The sequence below is a fragment of the Hyposmocoma kahamanoa genome, unplaced genomic scaffold, assembly GCF_003589595.1.
Source record: "Hyposmocoma kahamanoa isolate Upper Pololo Valley unplaced genomic scaffold, ASM358959v1 200, whole genome shotgun sequence".
In the NCBI taxonomy this organism is placed as follows: Eukaryota; Metazoa; Arthropoda; class Insecta; order Lepidoptera; family Cosmopterigidae; genus Hyposmocoma; species Hyposmocoma kahamanoa.
Window position 1 is genome coordinate 1,631,777 of NW_020653724.1, and position 19,560 is coordinate 1,651,336.

Sequence of the window (19,560 nt, forward strand, 5' to 3'; positions counted from 1 at the left end):
TATTATGGTGCCTTTCAACTGCGCGCACGGCTTACACTTCCAGGTCTTCCTTTTCCCGGGGGCCATTAGAAAATACAATTTCTCTGAGATACCCGCGCAGTCGAATTCGAAATTTTTTTTGCATAATGAGCATGTCACGCCCTCTCGCGAATTAAATTCGCGCCTGCACTTAGCACACAGTACCAGAACCATTTTGCGAGTCTTTGTCAATGCACAGTGGTCGTCAACAAAAGAAATATCTGCATGGGCTATTCACGTGCTTTCTGTGTTTATTAATTGCAATATTTTAATTAAATGGTACCAAATATGTAGCAACAGAAAGAAAAAGCAAAAAAAAAAGTAGAACCATATAAATTTGCAACAATAAAACAAAATCTTGGTGGCCAGGTTTTGAACCATGGGTTACTAAATGCAAGTCTGGCACGCTTTCCACTGTTCCAACTGCAACTTCGATGATCTGACGAAATTTTGCTATAGGTTGTAACAGCAAATGTGTCGTGCGTGATGTCACTCTGGGGTCATTAGCGGTCGGTTATTCACCCGTCCCCGCTTACCGTTCGCTGCGATAATCCGTTGCGCTCGTTGACAAATTATGTTTGAACTGATTCTAGTTGTAATTCATTAATGCGTGAAGTTCGAGAAAAACTGATTCTTGAGTTTTGTAGGAAACACTTTCTACTTTGTAGTGGTATAAAATTAATATGCAATTATTCAAATTAACTATTTTTAAACATAAAGAAATCGCTAAGTGAAACGGCTATAGGCCTTTCTAGTTACGCGTTAACGCGACAATTTTGAAAACAGAAGTTTTATTGACACACTCGCACAAAGACCATTGATTACAATAACCTTCTCTGGTATGGACATCACAGGGCGTGGTCTTTTTTTTCTGCCTCGAATGATAAAATAATACAATATAAAATACAAACGTAACAACAGAGTAAAACCAAAACTTAACAAAAAATATAACACAAAACAAAACTCAACAACTCGACGCGTACGCAGCTAGAAGCACATTCGATAACAACAACCGCCAAAAACCGGATGAAGAAAATCGCGGCAATGCTCTGGTGGGGATGCAACCCGACAACCTGACCCATTATCCATTCCAATCGATCAAAAACTGACTTTAATTTTGTAAATCATTGTAATTAACACTATTTAGTAATGAACCAATTTATTATCTTAATTTTATTATTCTTAATAAGAACTATATTTGATTTAATAAAGTATTGTAGTAATAGTATTATACCAATAAATTATTCACACTCCTGCTTAAAAGTATTTGTATTGTATATTATGTAACAAACAAAAAAAAACTAATAAACAAAAAGGATAGCCAAAGGTTGTTGATCTCCGAAATATTGCCAATGGGATAAGCAAATCTTACGACGGGAAACAGTTTTTTGCGATTATCTTATTAAATATGATGTTTTAAATAAAAATGTGATTTTATAGTGAGTCAACCCCATCTAATGCGCCCGAAGCGTACTCGCAAGCTTCCTACCCGATATCGCGACGATCATCCATCCTCGAGTAACTAGTTTAGTATTTGCGAAAATAGATGGCGCTTCTCACCACCGACCCTGTTTTGCCAAAATATCACGTTTTCATGACCAAATATGGTAATAACGAAAGGACTTCCTGTGACTTCCGTTTATGCATGATTACCGACGCGCACCTCCGCGCGCTCCAGTTAATATCCAAGAGTCCGCGTTTAACACTGGTTCCAGTTAGAAGGAGTTTTCCATGTGCGCGCGTCTTTTCTGCTGTAATTCTGTATTAGTTCCTGTTATAAGTATTTTTTACGTCGTAGTATCTGTGTAATATCTCTGTGCCCCGTTTTTTATAGTAATAAATACCCATAGTGCTCTATCGACTGACTTACTTATTTAGCCTGGCATTAATTTGATAATATCTTGTTTGTACATGCACACGATTTAAAAACAATACAAAATGATCATCTTGCATTAATATTTAGCCCTTTTCACTGTTTGACTATTCGTATAATGTTTTTTGTAATGGCATCAATTTTGTTTACATAAAGTTTAGAATAAAAATTTAAAAGGGTTTTTATTAATTTCTGATAAACTATCAACATTTTTATGTTCCACATTATAGCATAATATATAATGTTTTTGTCTTTAATTTGGCCATACATTGTATTTAAGTATGTCCAATATCAATTTGCGAAAAAGGAGTGCATCTGGGTGTTTTAGAACAGATGGAAATAATTAGGTACAACAACAGGGGATGTATAATAAATTTAATAAATGAACAATTGAATGTTGCGTCGTCACCATTATTACGGGTATTTTTCGGGTTTCTACAATAGTAACACCGGGGGTAGCGGGATATAAATACGACCAATCGTTCTGAATGCGCTCATATGATGGGTTGAGAGCCTTCAGCTGGCCCTCTTATCCGGTGGCGCAGTCAAGGCTATCAGCGATCAACTGCAATGTCTTTCAAAAAAAACGAGCTCATTGTTCGGCCGAGCATCGAGCAATCAACAGCCCCAGAGGATGCGCCATACAGAGGCGAAACACGTGTCGGGTATAATTTTGGTGGTGGTGTCTGTGACTGTAGTTGTGCTTGTGTTATCAATTTTATGCAGAGAGAGGGTGGGAAAATTAACTGCATGAAAAACTATTCAACACAAGTGTGGCTATTTTGCACGATTAAAACTTCATAGGGTTCGTGGAGTAGCAAATTAATTTATTTACATTTTTATTAACATAGACTTCCGCAAAGTTACGCCTGAATCTATTAATTACTTAAGTATGTCCAATCACAAATGAGTAACATAATTTTTAAGTTTTAAATCGCTCCTAAAAGTTGCAGTTTTTCTTTTACACGTTTTTAAGGTGGAGCCGACGATACGTACATTAATATAAGGCGGATTAACAATAATAGGAAATTGCATTACAATTCAAAAATGCCTCTGCGTGGCAGTCCGGCTGGATGGTAACCGTTCGTCCACGGAGGCAGTTAATTCATTCATTCGTTCTTTGTTAACTATCAAACCATTAAATTTATCGGTGATTGGCGTATTTTCTTACTGTTTGGCCCGTTGTAGCTAGGATTAACTGCTGACATCGATGTCAATGTGATGAAAGCTCCAAAACGTTACTGAGTCCATTCCTATTCTTCTTTCAGGTACTAATAGTAGTAGTGTGGATGATCGTAGCCCCGGCGCGGGCGATGTTCCACTATCCAACGAGAGAAGACAATATGCTGGTCTGCGACTCGTATGTCGATGCAAGCTACATGATCGCCTTCTTCTACCCGATCGTTCTCATCATCGTGTGCACAGTATACGCTGTGCTCACAAGGAAGATCCCGGAAGCTTTTAATGAGAGCAAACATATTGGTAAGTTTGGTTCAATGTTACAAATTGGCCTTACGGTAAAAACGGGAACTAGCTAAAGTGCATTTTTAAAATGGTTCAACCTGATAATATCCATCCACAACATATTTTTGAGATTTACTATGGCATAGATGGATAATGTGTATCTCTATCAAACGAATTGAATACATAATATATACGTTAATGTAGTGTTGAGTACGATGCAACCATATCTTTCACACCGGCTTGAAACAAAACAATCTGCCGCTTGGCTCTGCGGCCTGCGGTCATCATTTCATGCTGCTGAGCTGACGATAAGTCAAAGTCAAATATTTTTATTCAAATAGGCCCAATACACGTTTTTTCGACAATTACAAGCACTTGCCATCATCAAGTGCGGGGTCTGCTCGTCCCGTTATTTTACTACGAGAAATGGAAAAATGAAGACGTCCACGCCTATCCGAGAACTTTTGATTTGTAACAGTTCAACAAACACACTATAAATGCCTATAAAATTTGACCATTTCCCTCGATTTCTATGGGATCTCCTCATCAGATTTTGTCTTGGTAACAATGGGAGTACCTCGAGAGTATATGGATATAGTTGTATTTCTAGGTATAACGTTAGATGCTAAATTGCAATGGGGTCCCCATATAAGTAAGTTATCAAAACGGCTCGGCTCTGCAGTGTACGCGATTAAAAAAATAAGGAAACTTTCAGACGTCGAAACCGCTAGATTGGTTTACTTCAGCTACTTTCACAGTCTAATGACATACGGCATTTTGCTTTGGGGTAATGCCGCCGATATCAACAGAATCTTTGTCCTGCAGAAACGTGCAGTTAGGGCAATTTACAATCTGGGCCCCAAAGTATCTTTGAGAGATAAGTTTAAGGAAATTAACATTCTTACACTAGCCTCACAGTACATTTATGAGAATGTAATTTATGTTAAAAGGAATAGTAATTTATTTATGAAAAATAGTGACAGACATAACATTAATACGAGGAATAGAAATAAACTAGCTTTTCTTGATAGTCGTCTTCACAAAGTCAAAAAATCATTTAAGGGGCAATGTATACGCTTCTATAACAAGATTCCGGTTGATATGATAAATTTGCCTTACACGAGGTTTAAAACTATAGTGAAACAAAAACTTTATACTAAAGGTTATTATACAACTTCTGCGTACTTGGATGACAAAAATCCGTGGTAGTAACCCGTTTAGCTCATGGAGGTAGTCTCGATCTCTGATGTTTCAAATAATAAAAAAAATATATTGTAAATGTTATTTACAAAGAGCAACCCCTAGAGTTTCTTGCTCATTCTTCTCAGGGGAATCTGCCTTACGAATGAGCGGTAGAGTTTAATATTGTGACGATTTCAAGTGTAATAATGCTTACCTATGAAATAAAGATTATTTTGAATTTGAATTTGAATTTGAATATACTATTTCAATCTGAAAACAGAATTTTCAAAATCGCTCCACAATTGACGGAGAAATCGTTAAATAGATAGTACATGCTTATAAAATTTGAGGATTTTGCTCGATTTCCAAGGGATCCTGTCATCTGATTTTGATTTAATATACCCTTTCAACAAAAAAGAGAATTTTCAAAATCGGTTCACAATTGACGAAGAAATCGGTAAATACACTGTTCATGCCTATAACTTTTGAGGATTTTGGTCGATTTCCATGGGATTCCCTGATTTGACTTCGTGACAATTGGCCCACCTCGACAGTATACCCTTTCAAAAAAAAAGAATTTTCTAAATCGGTCCACAATTGACGAAGAAATCAGTGAATATTATGTACATGCCTGTAACGTTTGAAGATTTCGTTCGGTTTCCATGGGATCCCGTCATCCAATTATGACTTAGTGACAATGGGACCACCTCGATTGTGTACCTTTTAAAAAAAGAATTTTCAAAAGTGGTCCACAATTCTAAGAAATCGGTGAATACACTGTACAATTTGAGGGTTTTGCTCGATTTTCATTGGATTGCCTTATCAGATTCTGACTTGGTGACAATGGGACCACCTCGAGAATGCACCCTTTTAAACAAAAAAAACTCAAAACTCGCCACAATTGACGGAGAAGCCAGACAACATACATAAAAAACATACATAAAAAACATACATCTGAACGTATAACCTCCTCCTTTTTTTTATATCGGTTAAAAATAAAACATTATTTTCTTAATCAAACTTGCTTGACGCCCATTTGGGTTGACGGGGACGTTTAAACAGAAACACAAATAAATTATACTGTCTGATATGTACTGCACTGATGTTCCTACACCAAGGCCAATGGACAACTATCTCTGAGTGATCAACGTACAAAACAATACCTCAGCTTATTATACATATTATTCAACATTATTTTTCCATTAATTGGTCAAGCAACTGTTCAAAATCTATTGACCTACTGATAGATAGTAGACCTAGTGAATATATTGTTTTGAACCTTTTTAATGTAGACAACGAAATTGGCTCCTGACGAACCTAAATGAATGGAGACGGAACTAAATTGACGTATAGCTTTGGAAAGGATTACATTATACGTTTTTGTAAAAATTCATGTGACTCAAGTTCTGAATAAATATTTAGTACACTTAGAGCAGGTAGAGCTGGAGCAAAAGTTTTACTGTTTACTGTAATGTGCTCAACTATGTGCGTAATTACTTGATCACGAAAACCACTGCACTTTAAGATGTTGGAATACGCGAGTCAATTAACTCTAGGAACATTAATATTCCAAAGAACGTGTAAGAGAGACGTAGCAGTTGAGTGAAAAGTGCAAAATAGGTAAAGAAAAAAATTCGATTCATCCGAAGAAAAGAGTCCGATGTGATTATATAGCGACAAAAACAAAATAAGTTACGAGAATAATTTCCTTATTCAAACTAAGGCTTACATAAAGGTGTTTTGAGAATTTATATATCTTATTTCATTTCGGAAATATAAAATCGAGCAACAGTCGATCTGACATGCCCGGCGAAGAAGAACGAACGTAATATACTATGTCCTAAGAACAAGTAGTCTTGCACATAGATCTTTGTTCTACGAATGAGTCGAATTGTCCCTTCATAATATTACAAGATATTTAACATTTATTTAAAAATGAATAATTATTAAATAGGATTGTAGTTTATACAAAAATGGTTAAATAATGGTTGCCGTACAGCTAGTCCAATTACATTTTCATACAAATAATAATAATAACGCACACACTCAACATAGCCCCGCACTAGGGAAACCGTGTGTCGCAGTTCATCAAATCAAATCATTATATCTGATATCAGCATCTACGAAAACCAACAATAGCCAACCTTGTGTACAATTTTCTACGACGAACTTTTGTGTTTCATGTTTAGTGACGAAAGCATAAGTCGTGTAACGGGGCGTGTGATGGAATTTTGATAATAAGAAACATATAATATCCTTCGATCAAATACATTGGTTTGATGCACGGTTCCGTACAAAATCAAACACAAACACCATACTCGCGTCAAGCTCACTTATTTAGGTGTATTACCTCTTTAGTTATTTAGCAAATAATCCTAAAGTGTGCTACATATCGACTGTCCCTACGTATACAATCGAAACTTAAAAACATTTTTTTTTAATTAGCGTAATCTGCGTTTAATAGTATTTATTATCTTTCGATTGGGAAAACAATAAAACATACAATTTTATTAGTTTTCATTTTAGCAACACGTAAAGTATCAAATGTCTGCCACTGCTCCCTTGTTAAACTCGCGTATTTTAACTTTCATCCGTTTAGACGGGAACTGAAAGCGCGCGAAAGCAAGTGAGCCGGACGCAACTAGGACTATCGATTATTTAGGCCGCCCGCGCTGACCGCGCGCCTGTCTTTTGTCATTTATTGGTTATGCGTTACATATTTTAAGTGAATAAGTGTAACTACTATTTCAAGATGCGTAAAGGACATACAAGATCATTCAACGTATTGAATTTTGTCAAAATGGAAGTAATTCCAACCAAATCCAAGTACAAAACACTGTTCCAGGCCAGTTTTTTAGATTTATTATTTAATCATAATTATAATTAAAACCCTCTATTGGTATTTACATTAAGCGACCAACTTAAAATGAAATGATCCTTACAGGAAAAAGAGCATAATTTAAATTACATATTTCTAATTCTGATTCATCAGTACGAATAAGTGAGTTGAATTTCAAGGCGCTAGAGGCACTGGTCGACTACGAACAACTTTGGACGCCTGGCAATCACTGTAAAAGTATTTCACTCTTGCAAGCAACTACAGGTCAAATTGATAGCGATAATAACGCAGTGGTTTTACATAGCAATGAGAGAACTCCAATGCCATTTCCCATACAACCAAATTGTGATAATGCACAATCAATACCTGACTATATTTTGCCTCTAGCTGCAGATTCTCCACAAGTGTTAACGAAATCATCTTACGATAGTTATAAGAACTCTCCGAATGGCTGATATTGGTATTCCAATTCCTAATTTCCACTACTACCACTACTCCACTTTTCCACTACTCCACACAAGAGGGCGCAAATCATCGATCATTAAAAATTGATTAATACAAAGTGACTAAAGATGGCGTTACCAAAATTGAAATGCGGTGGATGCTTACAAATTATTACCAATAAACAGTATCTCATTTGTTTTAGATGCCTTGAACATTATGACTTGGATTGCGCAAATGTTAGTATTCAGCGTTTCCACAACACCATGTCACCGGAGCGGAAAAAAAGTTGGTTATGTCAAACTTGTCGAAGTAAGATGCCTAAAACATCTAACACAAATACGCCAATATGCGACTTGCATTTGGCTTCTAATAGCATTTTAAATGTAACTGATACCTATCGTTCCCCAAGTCATAATAATGTTACACAAAGAAAAAAGACTAGTTCTATTATTAATGACAGCATATGTCAACTTGAAAACGACTCGAGCATTTTAGGAGACACACAACAAATAAGCGTTGAAATGAACAGAATGGATTTAATATTTACCAACACGCATAATGCAAACATAACTTTACAAATGGCAGTTAAAGACTATGGATTCTCAGACCATAGAGCAATCTTAATAAACATTCCGCAACAATCAACTAATGATAAGAAAACTTGGTATGTAAATAAAAGATTATTTAATGAAAGTGCTATTGCTAGCTTTAAATCTGCACTGCAAAAAGTAAATTGGGATAATTTAATAAAACTAAATGAAAATGTAAATTTAAATTTCAATGCATTCCATGAAAAAATTCAACAAATTCTCAACACTACAATTCCTAAAAAACGTATAAAATTAACAAACAAAAAACGGAAGACCTGGTTAACAAAAGGTCTAAAGATTTCATGCAAAAATAAGCGTTTACTAAAAATATTAGCTTCTAGTTCAAATAACCCTATTCTAAAACGATATTTTAAAACTTACGAAAAACTACTAAAAAAACAGTTTATGTCTCAAAGAAAGTACAGTATAAAAGTATAATAAAAAAATCAGGCAACATTACAAAAAGTATGTGGGAAATAATAAAAGAACGCACAAATAAAGGAACGAAAAAGGAAACAAAACAAAATATTTCTTTAAACATAAACAGTTTGGTTACTCACGATCCGGTTAAAATTGCTAACCATTTCAACCACTACTTCTCATCAGTGGGGGCCCCTATTCCATACGATCGCATTGCTGCAGGTCGACCAGTTGATAGTCGTTCTGAGAACTCTATATTTATACGTCTCACTGATGCCAAAGAAATTGACAATGTAATTAGAAAATTGAAAAATAAAAGTAGTTTCGGCTATGATGAATTACCGCCAATACTAATAAAGGCATGTGTAATTGAACTTGCGGAACCCCTTTCGGTTTTAGTAAACCAGTCACTTGTGTTAGGGGTTTTTCCAGAACTACTCAAAATAACAATCAAAAAGCCTCTGCACAAAAAAAAATGATAAGACTTGTTGTGATAATTATCGTCCAATAGCACTCTTATCGACATTTTCAAAAATTTTTGAAACCATTAAGTACAATAGAGTTTATTCGTTTTGTGAGAAATATACAATTTTTAATAATAGGCAGTACGGTTTTCGAATGGGACGTTCTACGGGTCTTGCTATCTACAATTACGTAAACGAAATATTGAAAATAATGACAAACAACATGCAGTTGGGATCCTATTAGATATGAGCAAGGCCTATGACAGGGTTCTATATCCAATTTTGCTGAACAAGCTATATGACATAGGCATGAGGGGTGCAGCTCATAATTGGTTTGTGTCTTATTTACAGTAACGCATCCAATTCGTCGACGTTGAATTCTACGACCACCGCACGGGATTTATTAGGGGTGTCAGGTCTGACAAAGTAATTTTAAATCCTTCTATCCCACAAGGTAGCGTCCTGGGATGTTTGTTATTTTTAATTTATATCAATGACTTGCCTAATCAATTTAATATTCCTTGCATTCTCTTCGCCGATGACATTTCGATGATTCTGCCTTGCTCCAATATTACACAACTTCACGAACTTTTGAATTTAAATTTGAAAAAAATGACAAGCTGGCTTAATGACCATAATTTAGAAGTTAATTTTAACAAAACTAAATTAATGCAGTTTAGACCTTATCAAAAACGCCCTATAAATTTAATTTATAAATTTAACAACATCGCGCTTGATTCTGTAAACTCCTTTTGCCTCCTAGGAATAAATATCGACATAAATTTAAATTGGAAGGATCATGTGAATAAAGTTGTTGGTAAACTGTCTAGTTTCACATATGCTCTTAACGAGCTCAAAAAATCTACTGACCTTAGGACAGCAACTAGCGCTTACTACGCGTATGCTTATGCCTGGCTTAGCTATGGCGTTGCATTGTGGGGCAACAGCACTGACGCAAAAAAAGTTTTTGTGTTACAGAAGAAATGTATCCGCATACTCGCTAATATAGACTCGTTTACAAGCTGTCAATCGTATTTCATTAAATATAATATCTTGACTTTACCGTGTATATATATTTTACAAATGTGTCTTATTGTCAAGAATAATTTGAATGCATATCCTCTACATTGTCGTTCAGTAAAATTAAGACCCAAATGCAGACTAGCAACAACAGTTTCAAAATTACAAATGGTAAACTTGGGGCCATATTCGATGTCAATTAAAATTTATAACGCACTCCCTCACTTTTTAAAACTGATAAATAGCGTAAAAAATTTTAAAAATCAACTTAGTAAACATCTGTCTCAAAAATGCTACTATTCATTGCAAGATTTTTTTAATGACAAGGAAAATTGTTCATAACGTCATAAAAAAGGAATTTTGATATGTTAACTATATTTATAAAAAATATGACATAATTATGTAATTTAATAAAATGACAAATGTTATGACTATTATTATATAATTCTAGAATAATTTGACGATTATTTTTCTTTCTGAAATACTTTAGACTTCAATTTGACATTCATTTTCCAATTAATTCATTGACTTTTCAGAAAATATTTGTTTAGATTTAATTATCATTATAATGATATTTTAATTAATGTTAATCAAAATGTATATTTAAAAAAATGACATTGCTACGCCCTTACAGGGTACATGTTTGATACTGTAAACTACTATAAGAACTATTATGTAACAACATGTTTTGCAATAAACGTTGTTATTATTATTATTATTAATATCAATGTACCTGAACAGGATAATGATTTATTGATATGGCATTTTTTTTATTTAAACTTTCACGATTTTCACAAATTATTTAATTTTTAGTTCGGACCTTAGTCACGTATAAAACATATTTTAATTATCTCGTCGTTTCGAACGTATTGTAACGTCCATGGTCTCGAAGGGACTGAAGAGGCGGGTATCAACATCTTCTAGCCGTGCGAGTTTATCTAACTACCCGTACTTGGTCTTTATTATTTATTTGTGCACTAGGGTTGTCACTAGACCGACACACAACACTCACAATATCTGGCGACTTGTCGGGCGATACTTGATGTCGTTTACATTTGCTGATAACTGGATCCCATGACGATGAAAGCTTAAAACCGTCTTTTCGGTTGAAATTACGGTGTTTTTTAATTTCAATAGCTTCACGTACGATTGTACTATAGTGATGACGTTGTGTAGAAAGGATCTTGGGATTATGAAGCTCAATCCAGTGGTTTGGTCCTGAATCCAGCAAATACTCGGCAATTGCAGACTTATTGAGCGGACGGTTCTTAACAGCCGCGACATGTTCTTTAACTCTTTTTTTTATAGTATCAAGTAACGGGACGAACAAGTCGTGCGTCTGATAGTAAGCTACACGCCTGTCCATAACAGTTGCAGTGCCACTCAGCGGTTTAAATCGCAAAGATCTGATGGGTACTGTCATTGCGCTCGTCACCCTGAGACATAAGTGGACAAGTCCCATATTCCTGTAATTTCACCAGCTTAGGTAAGGGACTTTCACTAGGTAAGGGACCTATCAAAACCGGAACACAGTAATGCTGACATTACTGCTTGGCGGCAGAAATAGGTAAGAACTAAAACGTAAATAGGACTCTTATAATTAATAAAAATATCTAGCTTTTTGTTTCCTTAAGCTCTATCAGAAGACTATTTTGTCTTCAAGAACGTATTATTTTAATCTTTTATTGTAGTTAGTTAAGTCGTGAACTACAATCAGACATCGTTATGCAAATCGTCTTTAAACTGATTATCAGTATGTTCCTATTTAGTACTAAAATGTAGTTTCGAACAGTCTATTATAGTTCATAAATATGTATATATATATAATTAAATATATATTTATATATATATTTATTTAATTTGACATATGTTTTTTTATCTTCCACTTAATTCTTGAATACATTATTTCCTTTAATATTAATTGAAATGACAAGTCATTAATAAAAGTTCTTAGGTTTTCGCGATTGTTACACATAGGAAATGAAACTATTTTATATTTCTATTTTATTTTATATTTCTTTTTTCAAACAAACCGACGTTTCGGGCCCGTTACAGGTCCCATGGTCACGATTGACTGAGGTAGTACAGTCTTCAACCAGTTATGTCTAATATTGATGCAAACCACCTTATTTTATCACAATAGTTACAATAGTTATTAATTAAATACCTTATTTTTAATTTTACAAAGAAAACATTCCAATTCACGCTACATTAAATTTTACGAATTATTTTATTGAATGAATTTTTATTAAGTTCAATTTATTATTAATTATTAATAGATATTAGAATAAACTAAAACATATTAATTAGTAATATAAATAACCTCAATTTTGTGATGAAAATTTTATTTCTTCCAACATAAGTTAGGTATGTCATTAAAATATTCCTTATATTTATATGACAGGGAATTTATCCACTGTTCTAGTCATATATAACACATTCCATATAATTATACAGAATAAGGTTTTTTTGCGACAAATTGGATTTTTAAATTATTTTTTGACCTAGTGTTTTGAAAAGATTTTTATTGCATAATACGCTCACTATTCCCTATAACTTTTAGAAAGGTATTGTAATACTGTCAAAAAAAATGGCTTAGAAACATCGCGTTTTGTAGACAATCATAAAAGTTTCATAGGAGTGAGTATTTTTCTACAAGATTAAGTACATAAAGCAAGTAAAAATAATCTTTTCGTATTCTAAAGTTTTTCTATAGATAAAGCTATAGACAAAATGCCCCCAACAGTGTTTTGAAAAAGCTTTAAATTTATCGCCATTTTAATTTTTAAAGAATGACTATGAAGTAGCCGAGAAAAATTTCTTTTCTTTTTAAAAAGTAAATCTAAGTTGAAATTAGCTTGAAGAAGCCCATAACTTCTTGGAAATGGTTTGTTTTGTATATTTAAGCTTTGTTTAATTATTTAAAACCGAAAATCGATAACTGTACTTTCATGAAGTTTATATTTTATACATATATATTTAAAATTTAGCGAGCGCATTACTTTTATGACAGGTTTACATCACTTTTCACAATGTATTTAAAGTCGCACATCAATTCGCGCTTTCTAACCGATTCAACATTGCGCGAAAAAGTCTGAAATATTATATCCAATTTCGCCATGTTGCAATTTCGATAGTTTATATTTTGTAAGCCATTAAACTTGAAATCTATTAGTATTGAGAGAATTGCGTCTTACGTTTGTAACGCTTTAGTTACTTTGGTTTTAAAATAGTATTACTAAGAAAACTATCATAGACTATAAATTATCTAAAAACTGTCTACAAGACTAAATAAAAACTGTCGACATTCTATAAATGGTCTTGTAGCATTCTAGAAGGGTTACTTGAGTTAAAAAGATAAGAATCACTCTTAAGACTACCCAGGTAGTTTCTCAAAGCACTCTTGTGATCTACTAATAAAGTTGTGTCCACTTTTACTTTAAATTATCTAGAAACCTTCTTCGAGATATCTTGAGGGAATTTGAACTCTTAAAATATTCAATCGAATTAAATTCTATTAGATATCTTGTAGTATATATCTAGATATGGGTGTGCTGCTTGGGTTATGATCTAAACTTAATGAAATATCGCAAAAAAGACCAGAAAATATTTTAAACCGCCATACTGTAAAGTAGTGATTTAGATTTTCGATAGTGTACGTGGGGACAGTCGATATATCATTGTAACGGAAATCTTAAAATTTTAGAATTGGCGTCGCAATACGTCTGCGCAAGGTTCTACATATTTCTTTTTTAGTCTTTTGTTCTGAACGATGGAAAGGGTAATACAATTTAATCACCCATTAATTTAGTCACCCAGAGATGAACTAAGACATCTAATAGACAGAAAATTTATATTTACAACTCTTTTACAAAAACAAGACCTTCGTCGAATTACATCTGTTTGTCAAGTTTTATTGAAATCGATTACAGGAAAGTGCGCGAAACCGATTTCGTCCCCTAATTTGACGCCCAATACTGGAGTACCCTCTTGCCATTCAAAAAAAGGATCATCAAAATCGGTTCACGAATGCCGTAGTATTCGCGTCACATACATATAACAAATACTGTCGAATTGAGAACCTCCTCCTTTTTTAATGAAGTCTGTTAAATAAGTGTATTATGAATATATTATTAAAGCCATGAAACAAACTAAAAACTAATCACAAGATAATTTGACTTATATAATTTTGACACTTTAATGTTGCGCCCAACGCAACATAAGTGTTGTTTTGTTTCGCTTATAAACGGCTCCCCCGAGAGTATAAGGGCACACGGTATTAATTAACAAAAAATTGGATTAAAATGCCTTAAATTAAAAAGAATATATAGTAATAACGTAACTGGATGATATACTTGCTGTAAGTACGATTCTCCATCACCGTCCGGATCTTCTGAAGACCGCGACGCATGTAGGGATGCCAAACGTGCCGCTAAGAAAGCTGTAGCCAGAGCCAGACGGGACCACTTGCAGCCGTTGTACGACAAGTTGGAAGCGTCTGAGGGGCAGAAGTTTATCTTTAAGCTGGCACGTTCGAGGGTCTTAGCGGCACAAGATATTTCCAAGTGTCGCTGCATTAAAGACCCTCATGGCAACCTTATATGCGAGGTCGACGCGGTGAAGGAGAGATGGCGCTCATATTTCCACGAGCTGCTGAATCAGCAGCACAGAGAGGTACAGCCACCAGTCCTCCCTCCGAATCAGGGACTAGTGCGACCGGTAACGCCTGAGGAAGTCCACTTAGCTCTTCGTCGCATGAAGAATCGGAAAGCTGTTGGAGCCGATGGGGTTCCCATCGAGGCCTGGAAGGCAATGGGTCCCCGTGGTGTGGGACCGTTATTGTGGGATCCTTACCGGCCTCTTTAATCGCGTGCTCCTCACTGGTAAAATCCCTAACCAATGGAGACTGAGTATTATCACTCCAGTCTTCAAAGGGAAAGGATCGGTGCAGGAGTGTGGCGATTATCGGGGCATAAAGGTCATGTCCCACATCATGAAGCTCTTCGAGCGTATAATAGACTCTCGGATCCGACAGGAGCGTGCTGTCTCGGAGGGTCAATATGGGTTTCGGCCTGGTCTTGGGAACATGGATCCTGTCTTTGCGCCTCTACATTTCATGTGTCTTGACATGCAGAAGGCCTTCGACTGTATCCCCCGTGTAATGATCTGGTGGGCACTGAGATCCAAAGGGGTACCAGAAACTTATATTGACATCATCCGAGACATGTACCGCGATTCTGATTCCATGGTTAGGACTACTGTTGGGGACACTAAACCATTCCCTGTCACAGTCGGAGTTCACCAGGGCTCAGTTCTCAGTCCCTATCTGTTCGACGTGATATTAGACGAGATTTCAAGCTCCATCCGAGACACGCATGAGCAACCACCGTGGATGCTTATGTACGCTGACGATATCGCGCTGGCGGATGCGGATAGAGAGAGACTGGTACGACGAGTGAATGTGTGGAAGGAGTCGCTTGAGAACGGCGGTCTGAGACTAAATGTGGCGAAGACTGAGTACATGGTTTGCAACGCTACTGATCCCCTACCCGTACGCATAGGCGAAGATGCGGTCGAGCCTACGGGCCAGTTTAAATACTTGGGATCTGTACTTAGCGCGTCCGGAGACATCGACTGCGACGTCAGACCCGAATCGCAGCCGCTTGGGCAAAGTGGCGTGAGGTGACTGGTGTCATTTGTGACCCCAAGATTTTAGTTAAGCTGAAAGGACAGGTCTATAAATCCATCATTAGGCCTGTCCTTTTATATCCCAGTGAAACGTGGCCCGTAGTTGAGCGTCATAAGCAGGGGTTGCGTGTCACGGAAATGAAGATGCTGCGCTGGATGTGTGGAGTTTCACGGAAAGAACGTGTCGGAAACTCCCGCATCCGCGGCAGCCTTCACGTCCGTGACATTGCAGATAAACTGCAAGAAAGCCTGTACGGCCACATCTTACGGAAACCGGCATGATACGTGGGAAACAAATGTCTGGCTATGCCACCTCCGCCGGGCCCCGGTAGAAGGGGCAGACCCAAGAAGTGCTGGCTTGACGTCGCCAAGGGTGATATGCGTGCCAATGGTCTCACCACTAAGGATGCCGAAGACCGTGCAAAGTGGAGGAGAAAAAGTAGTAAAGCGGACCCCGGGCTCCGCAGCAACACTGCTGAGGACGCAACCGGGACAACGCTCAGATGAGAGAGAGAGAGTTTTGTTAAATTTTGTCAAATGATTTTGTTAGCCATAACATTTTTGTTTACTTGTAGGCAAGAATATGTTCTTCGTATCAATAATGAATGTTCTAACCCAGGCTTCACGATGTACACCACGTGCGTAATCTGGTTGGCGTTCGTGCCGCTGTACTTCGGCACTGCGTCACACGTGCCTCTGCGCGTCACCAGCATGGCCGTCACCATCTCGCTCAGCGCCAGTGTTACGCTCGTCTGTCTTTTTTCTCCGAAGGTATGAAGCGTTCTACTTTTTACTACATTATAATCTATCCCATAGTCAACGCATGGACTCAGATGGACCTCACACAAAGCACTGAGTCCAATATCGTACCAACAAATAGTTGTGTCACCTATCACGTATGTATGTTGAGCCGAAACCCACTCTAGAATTGATTGGTAGATTCATTTGCTTTTTTTCGTAGACGACTGCTTATTAATTACGGTAGCAAAATTACTTCGTTAACATTGAATTTGTTTGAAAATATTATAAAATGAACCTGAGTCTACTTAAAATGTTCCCCGTTGTCGCAGCTGTACATAATCCTGATCAGGCCCGAGCGAAACGTGCGCCAAAGCATCATGCCAGTGCGCTACAGTCGAAAGCCGCCACCGCCTGCGCTACTGCGCTCCACCCACAACAGTAACCTTTCTTTTTCTTAAAAATATTTTTATCTAAATTAAAATTTGCGAGTTGGCTTTCATAGTGCGCTCAATTACAATTTAATGAATTATAATCAAGTAGGTAGCAATTAACTAATTCTCAAATCCATGAGATAGCAATAGTGCTATTTGCAATATATGTTTACAAGTGCATTGACACCTTATAATAATATTATAAATAATGTCTAATTTACATTATAATTGCTCATGATGTTAAATGCGTGGGATGTTAGCTTTTCAAATGCACTTCTAAATCTAACCAGAGGACCAGTTGTAAAGAAAGATATTATTTCAGGGCCAACAAGTGCTGACAAAGGAACCCAAACAGAACCAGCTGAATTCAACAAACTGAACGGACAAACGTGTCTACTGAACAAAGAACAAAACAATCTCGAGGAAAAGCCAGTTGACAAAGGTAACATTAAAATCGAAAATAAAACTATTACGATAAAAGAAAGTCACAATGAAACCAATATCGACAGTTTAAAAGACAAACTTAATAACATTAAACCTCCAAGTTACGAAGTCATAGTTGATAAAAATAACAAAGTAACTGCAACTAGTGATAAAGCAGATACTTTATAGCAACGACATTCATCCAAGTCTTTGAACGGAGAATATAAACCAAGTAAACAGTTCAGCAGTAGTTTCAAGAAAAAAACATGTTCGTGTAAAATAAAGGAAAGAGAACCAGTTATTGTTTAAATACTGTATCAAATATAGACAAAAAACTGTGTGCGAGCTGAAAGACGTTAAAAACTGATTACCACTGTGGGCGGGTATTCTGGTGAAGGTGTAGGCAACATTGATTTTGGTAAACTTTTTCAGTATCCCGGCAGCAGTCAAAATCTATAATCGAACAAGCATTTATTTTTATCATACGAATTATGACGGTCTTTGCATTTTTGCTGCAAGAAATTAGAATTTAAGAATTTTTTTACGGAAAATCAAGTATGAATTTCTTGACTTATATCACCAAGGCTTAGGCGTGAAACACTATCTTCTATGTAAAATATTTAACTGATTATATTCTATGTAACTATATATAATATGAAGTAATAATATGGTACACTTAAGATATCACAAAATTATTGTATAAATATAATATGTGTTTATAATATAAATCATGTAAATAATTATACATATTAATCTACTATTAACATTATTTTCCACGTTTCAGCAAATGAAATCTTTTGTAAATAAGTAAATAATGTACACTTTGTAAAATATATGCGAATGAGACAAATAGTGATGTTCATTGTACATAAAATATATCCAATAATTTAAAGTTAATACATAAAATTGTATAAAGCTAGTTCATATCATAGTATATACAGAATGCTACATATATGGGGCGCAGCATTGAGCCAGGCCAGTCACGACTAACTACATAGGTAGATACGTTTAAGCTAAGTTCGCTCTAAGTACAATTTCACTATATAATGTTAGCTTCATAATCTAGTTAAATAATATTGCAATGCATATTGTACATCGTTTAACCTATCTTTGATCAATATTATTATACTCGTAGTCGTTGCTGTCTTCTGCTCGCCCTGTATATGTTTGAGAATAATAAATAACACGTGAATATTATATTTATTCAAATAAACGGTTTGGATGTTAACAATGGTTTTACTTCCTCCTGATTCCCGGTTCCTTGAATTTTTGTTAAGTGTGGATTTATTATGTCCCCATATTATTAATAAGCAGCGACTCACCCAAGGTCAAAACGGTGCTGATGAATTATTCCGTTTTACTCTGAGGAGGTCATTTTTAAAGTATCAATTACAAAAAATCCTGGAAAATCCAACAGATAGCTCCTTCCGTGTAAGCGTTTCAAGCAATAATTACGCGGTTATTTAAAACGACATTTAGATATGAACCCCTAAAAACGTCTTAAAAAGTTGCAAAATAAACATGTCAACCGAATCCAGCAATGGTAGAGATTTGCTCTTACTCTTCAATTTATCAAAGAAAATGTAAGACGTGATAGTGTGAGGTGGAAATGGTGTCGCACGACAGAAAAAGAATACAGAATACGCTTTGGTTTCCTCTAATCCCTTAAGCGAACGAGCTAATACTAAGTTTTTTTATAAGAATCACAAATTAAGATACATGCATAAAGACATGTTAGTACATACTTATTTCATTTCATTTCATTTATTGCACCATATAAAGTTTACAAAGTTCTTAAAATATGAACATTTTAGTCCTTAATATATGAGACCCTGCAAGGGCATGGCAAAAAAGGCCACATGGCACTTACTTTATATACAATGAAAACAAATATAAATGTAAAGATAAATTACCGGTAATAATAAGTTACCGGTAATAATAATAAGTTACCGGTAATAATAAT

The 19,560-nt window shown here is 35.7% G+C and overlaps 1 protein-coding gene across 1 annotated transcript in view; it reads left to right on the forward strand.

Moving 5' to 3' along the window:
- LOC113226754 (metabotropic glutamate receptor 2-like) overlaps positions 1 to 17,843 on the forward strand; it is a 68,158-nt gene extending 50,315 nt beyond the window's left edge. Inside the window, exons 8-11 of the mRNA XM_026459483.1 lie at positions 3,160 to 3,373; positions 16,622 to 16,773; positions 17,073 to 17,181; positions 17,497 to 17,843. Of these exons, the coding sequence (XP_026315268.1) occupies positions 3,160 to 3,373; positions 16,622 to 16,773; positions 17,073 to 17,181; positions 17,497 to 17,786 (765 nt within the window). The 3' untranslated portion in view covers positions 17,787 to 17,843. The remainder of the gene's footprint in view (positions 1 to 3,159; positions 3,374 to 16,621; positions 16,774 to 17,072; positions 17,182 to 17,496) is intronic.
- The last annotated feature ends 1,717 nt before the right edge of the window (positions 17,844 to 19,560 follow it).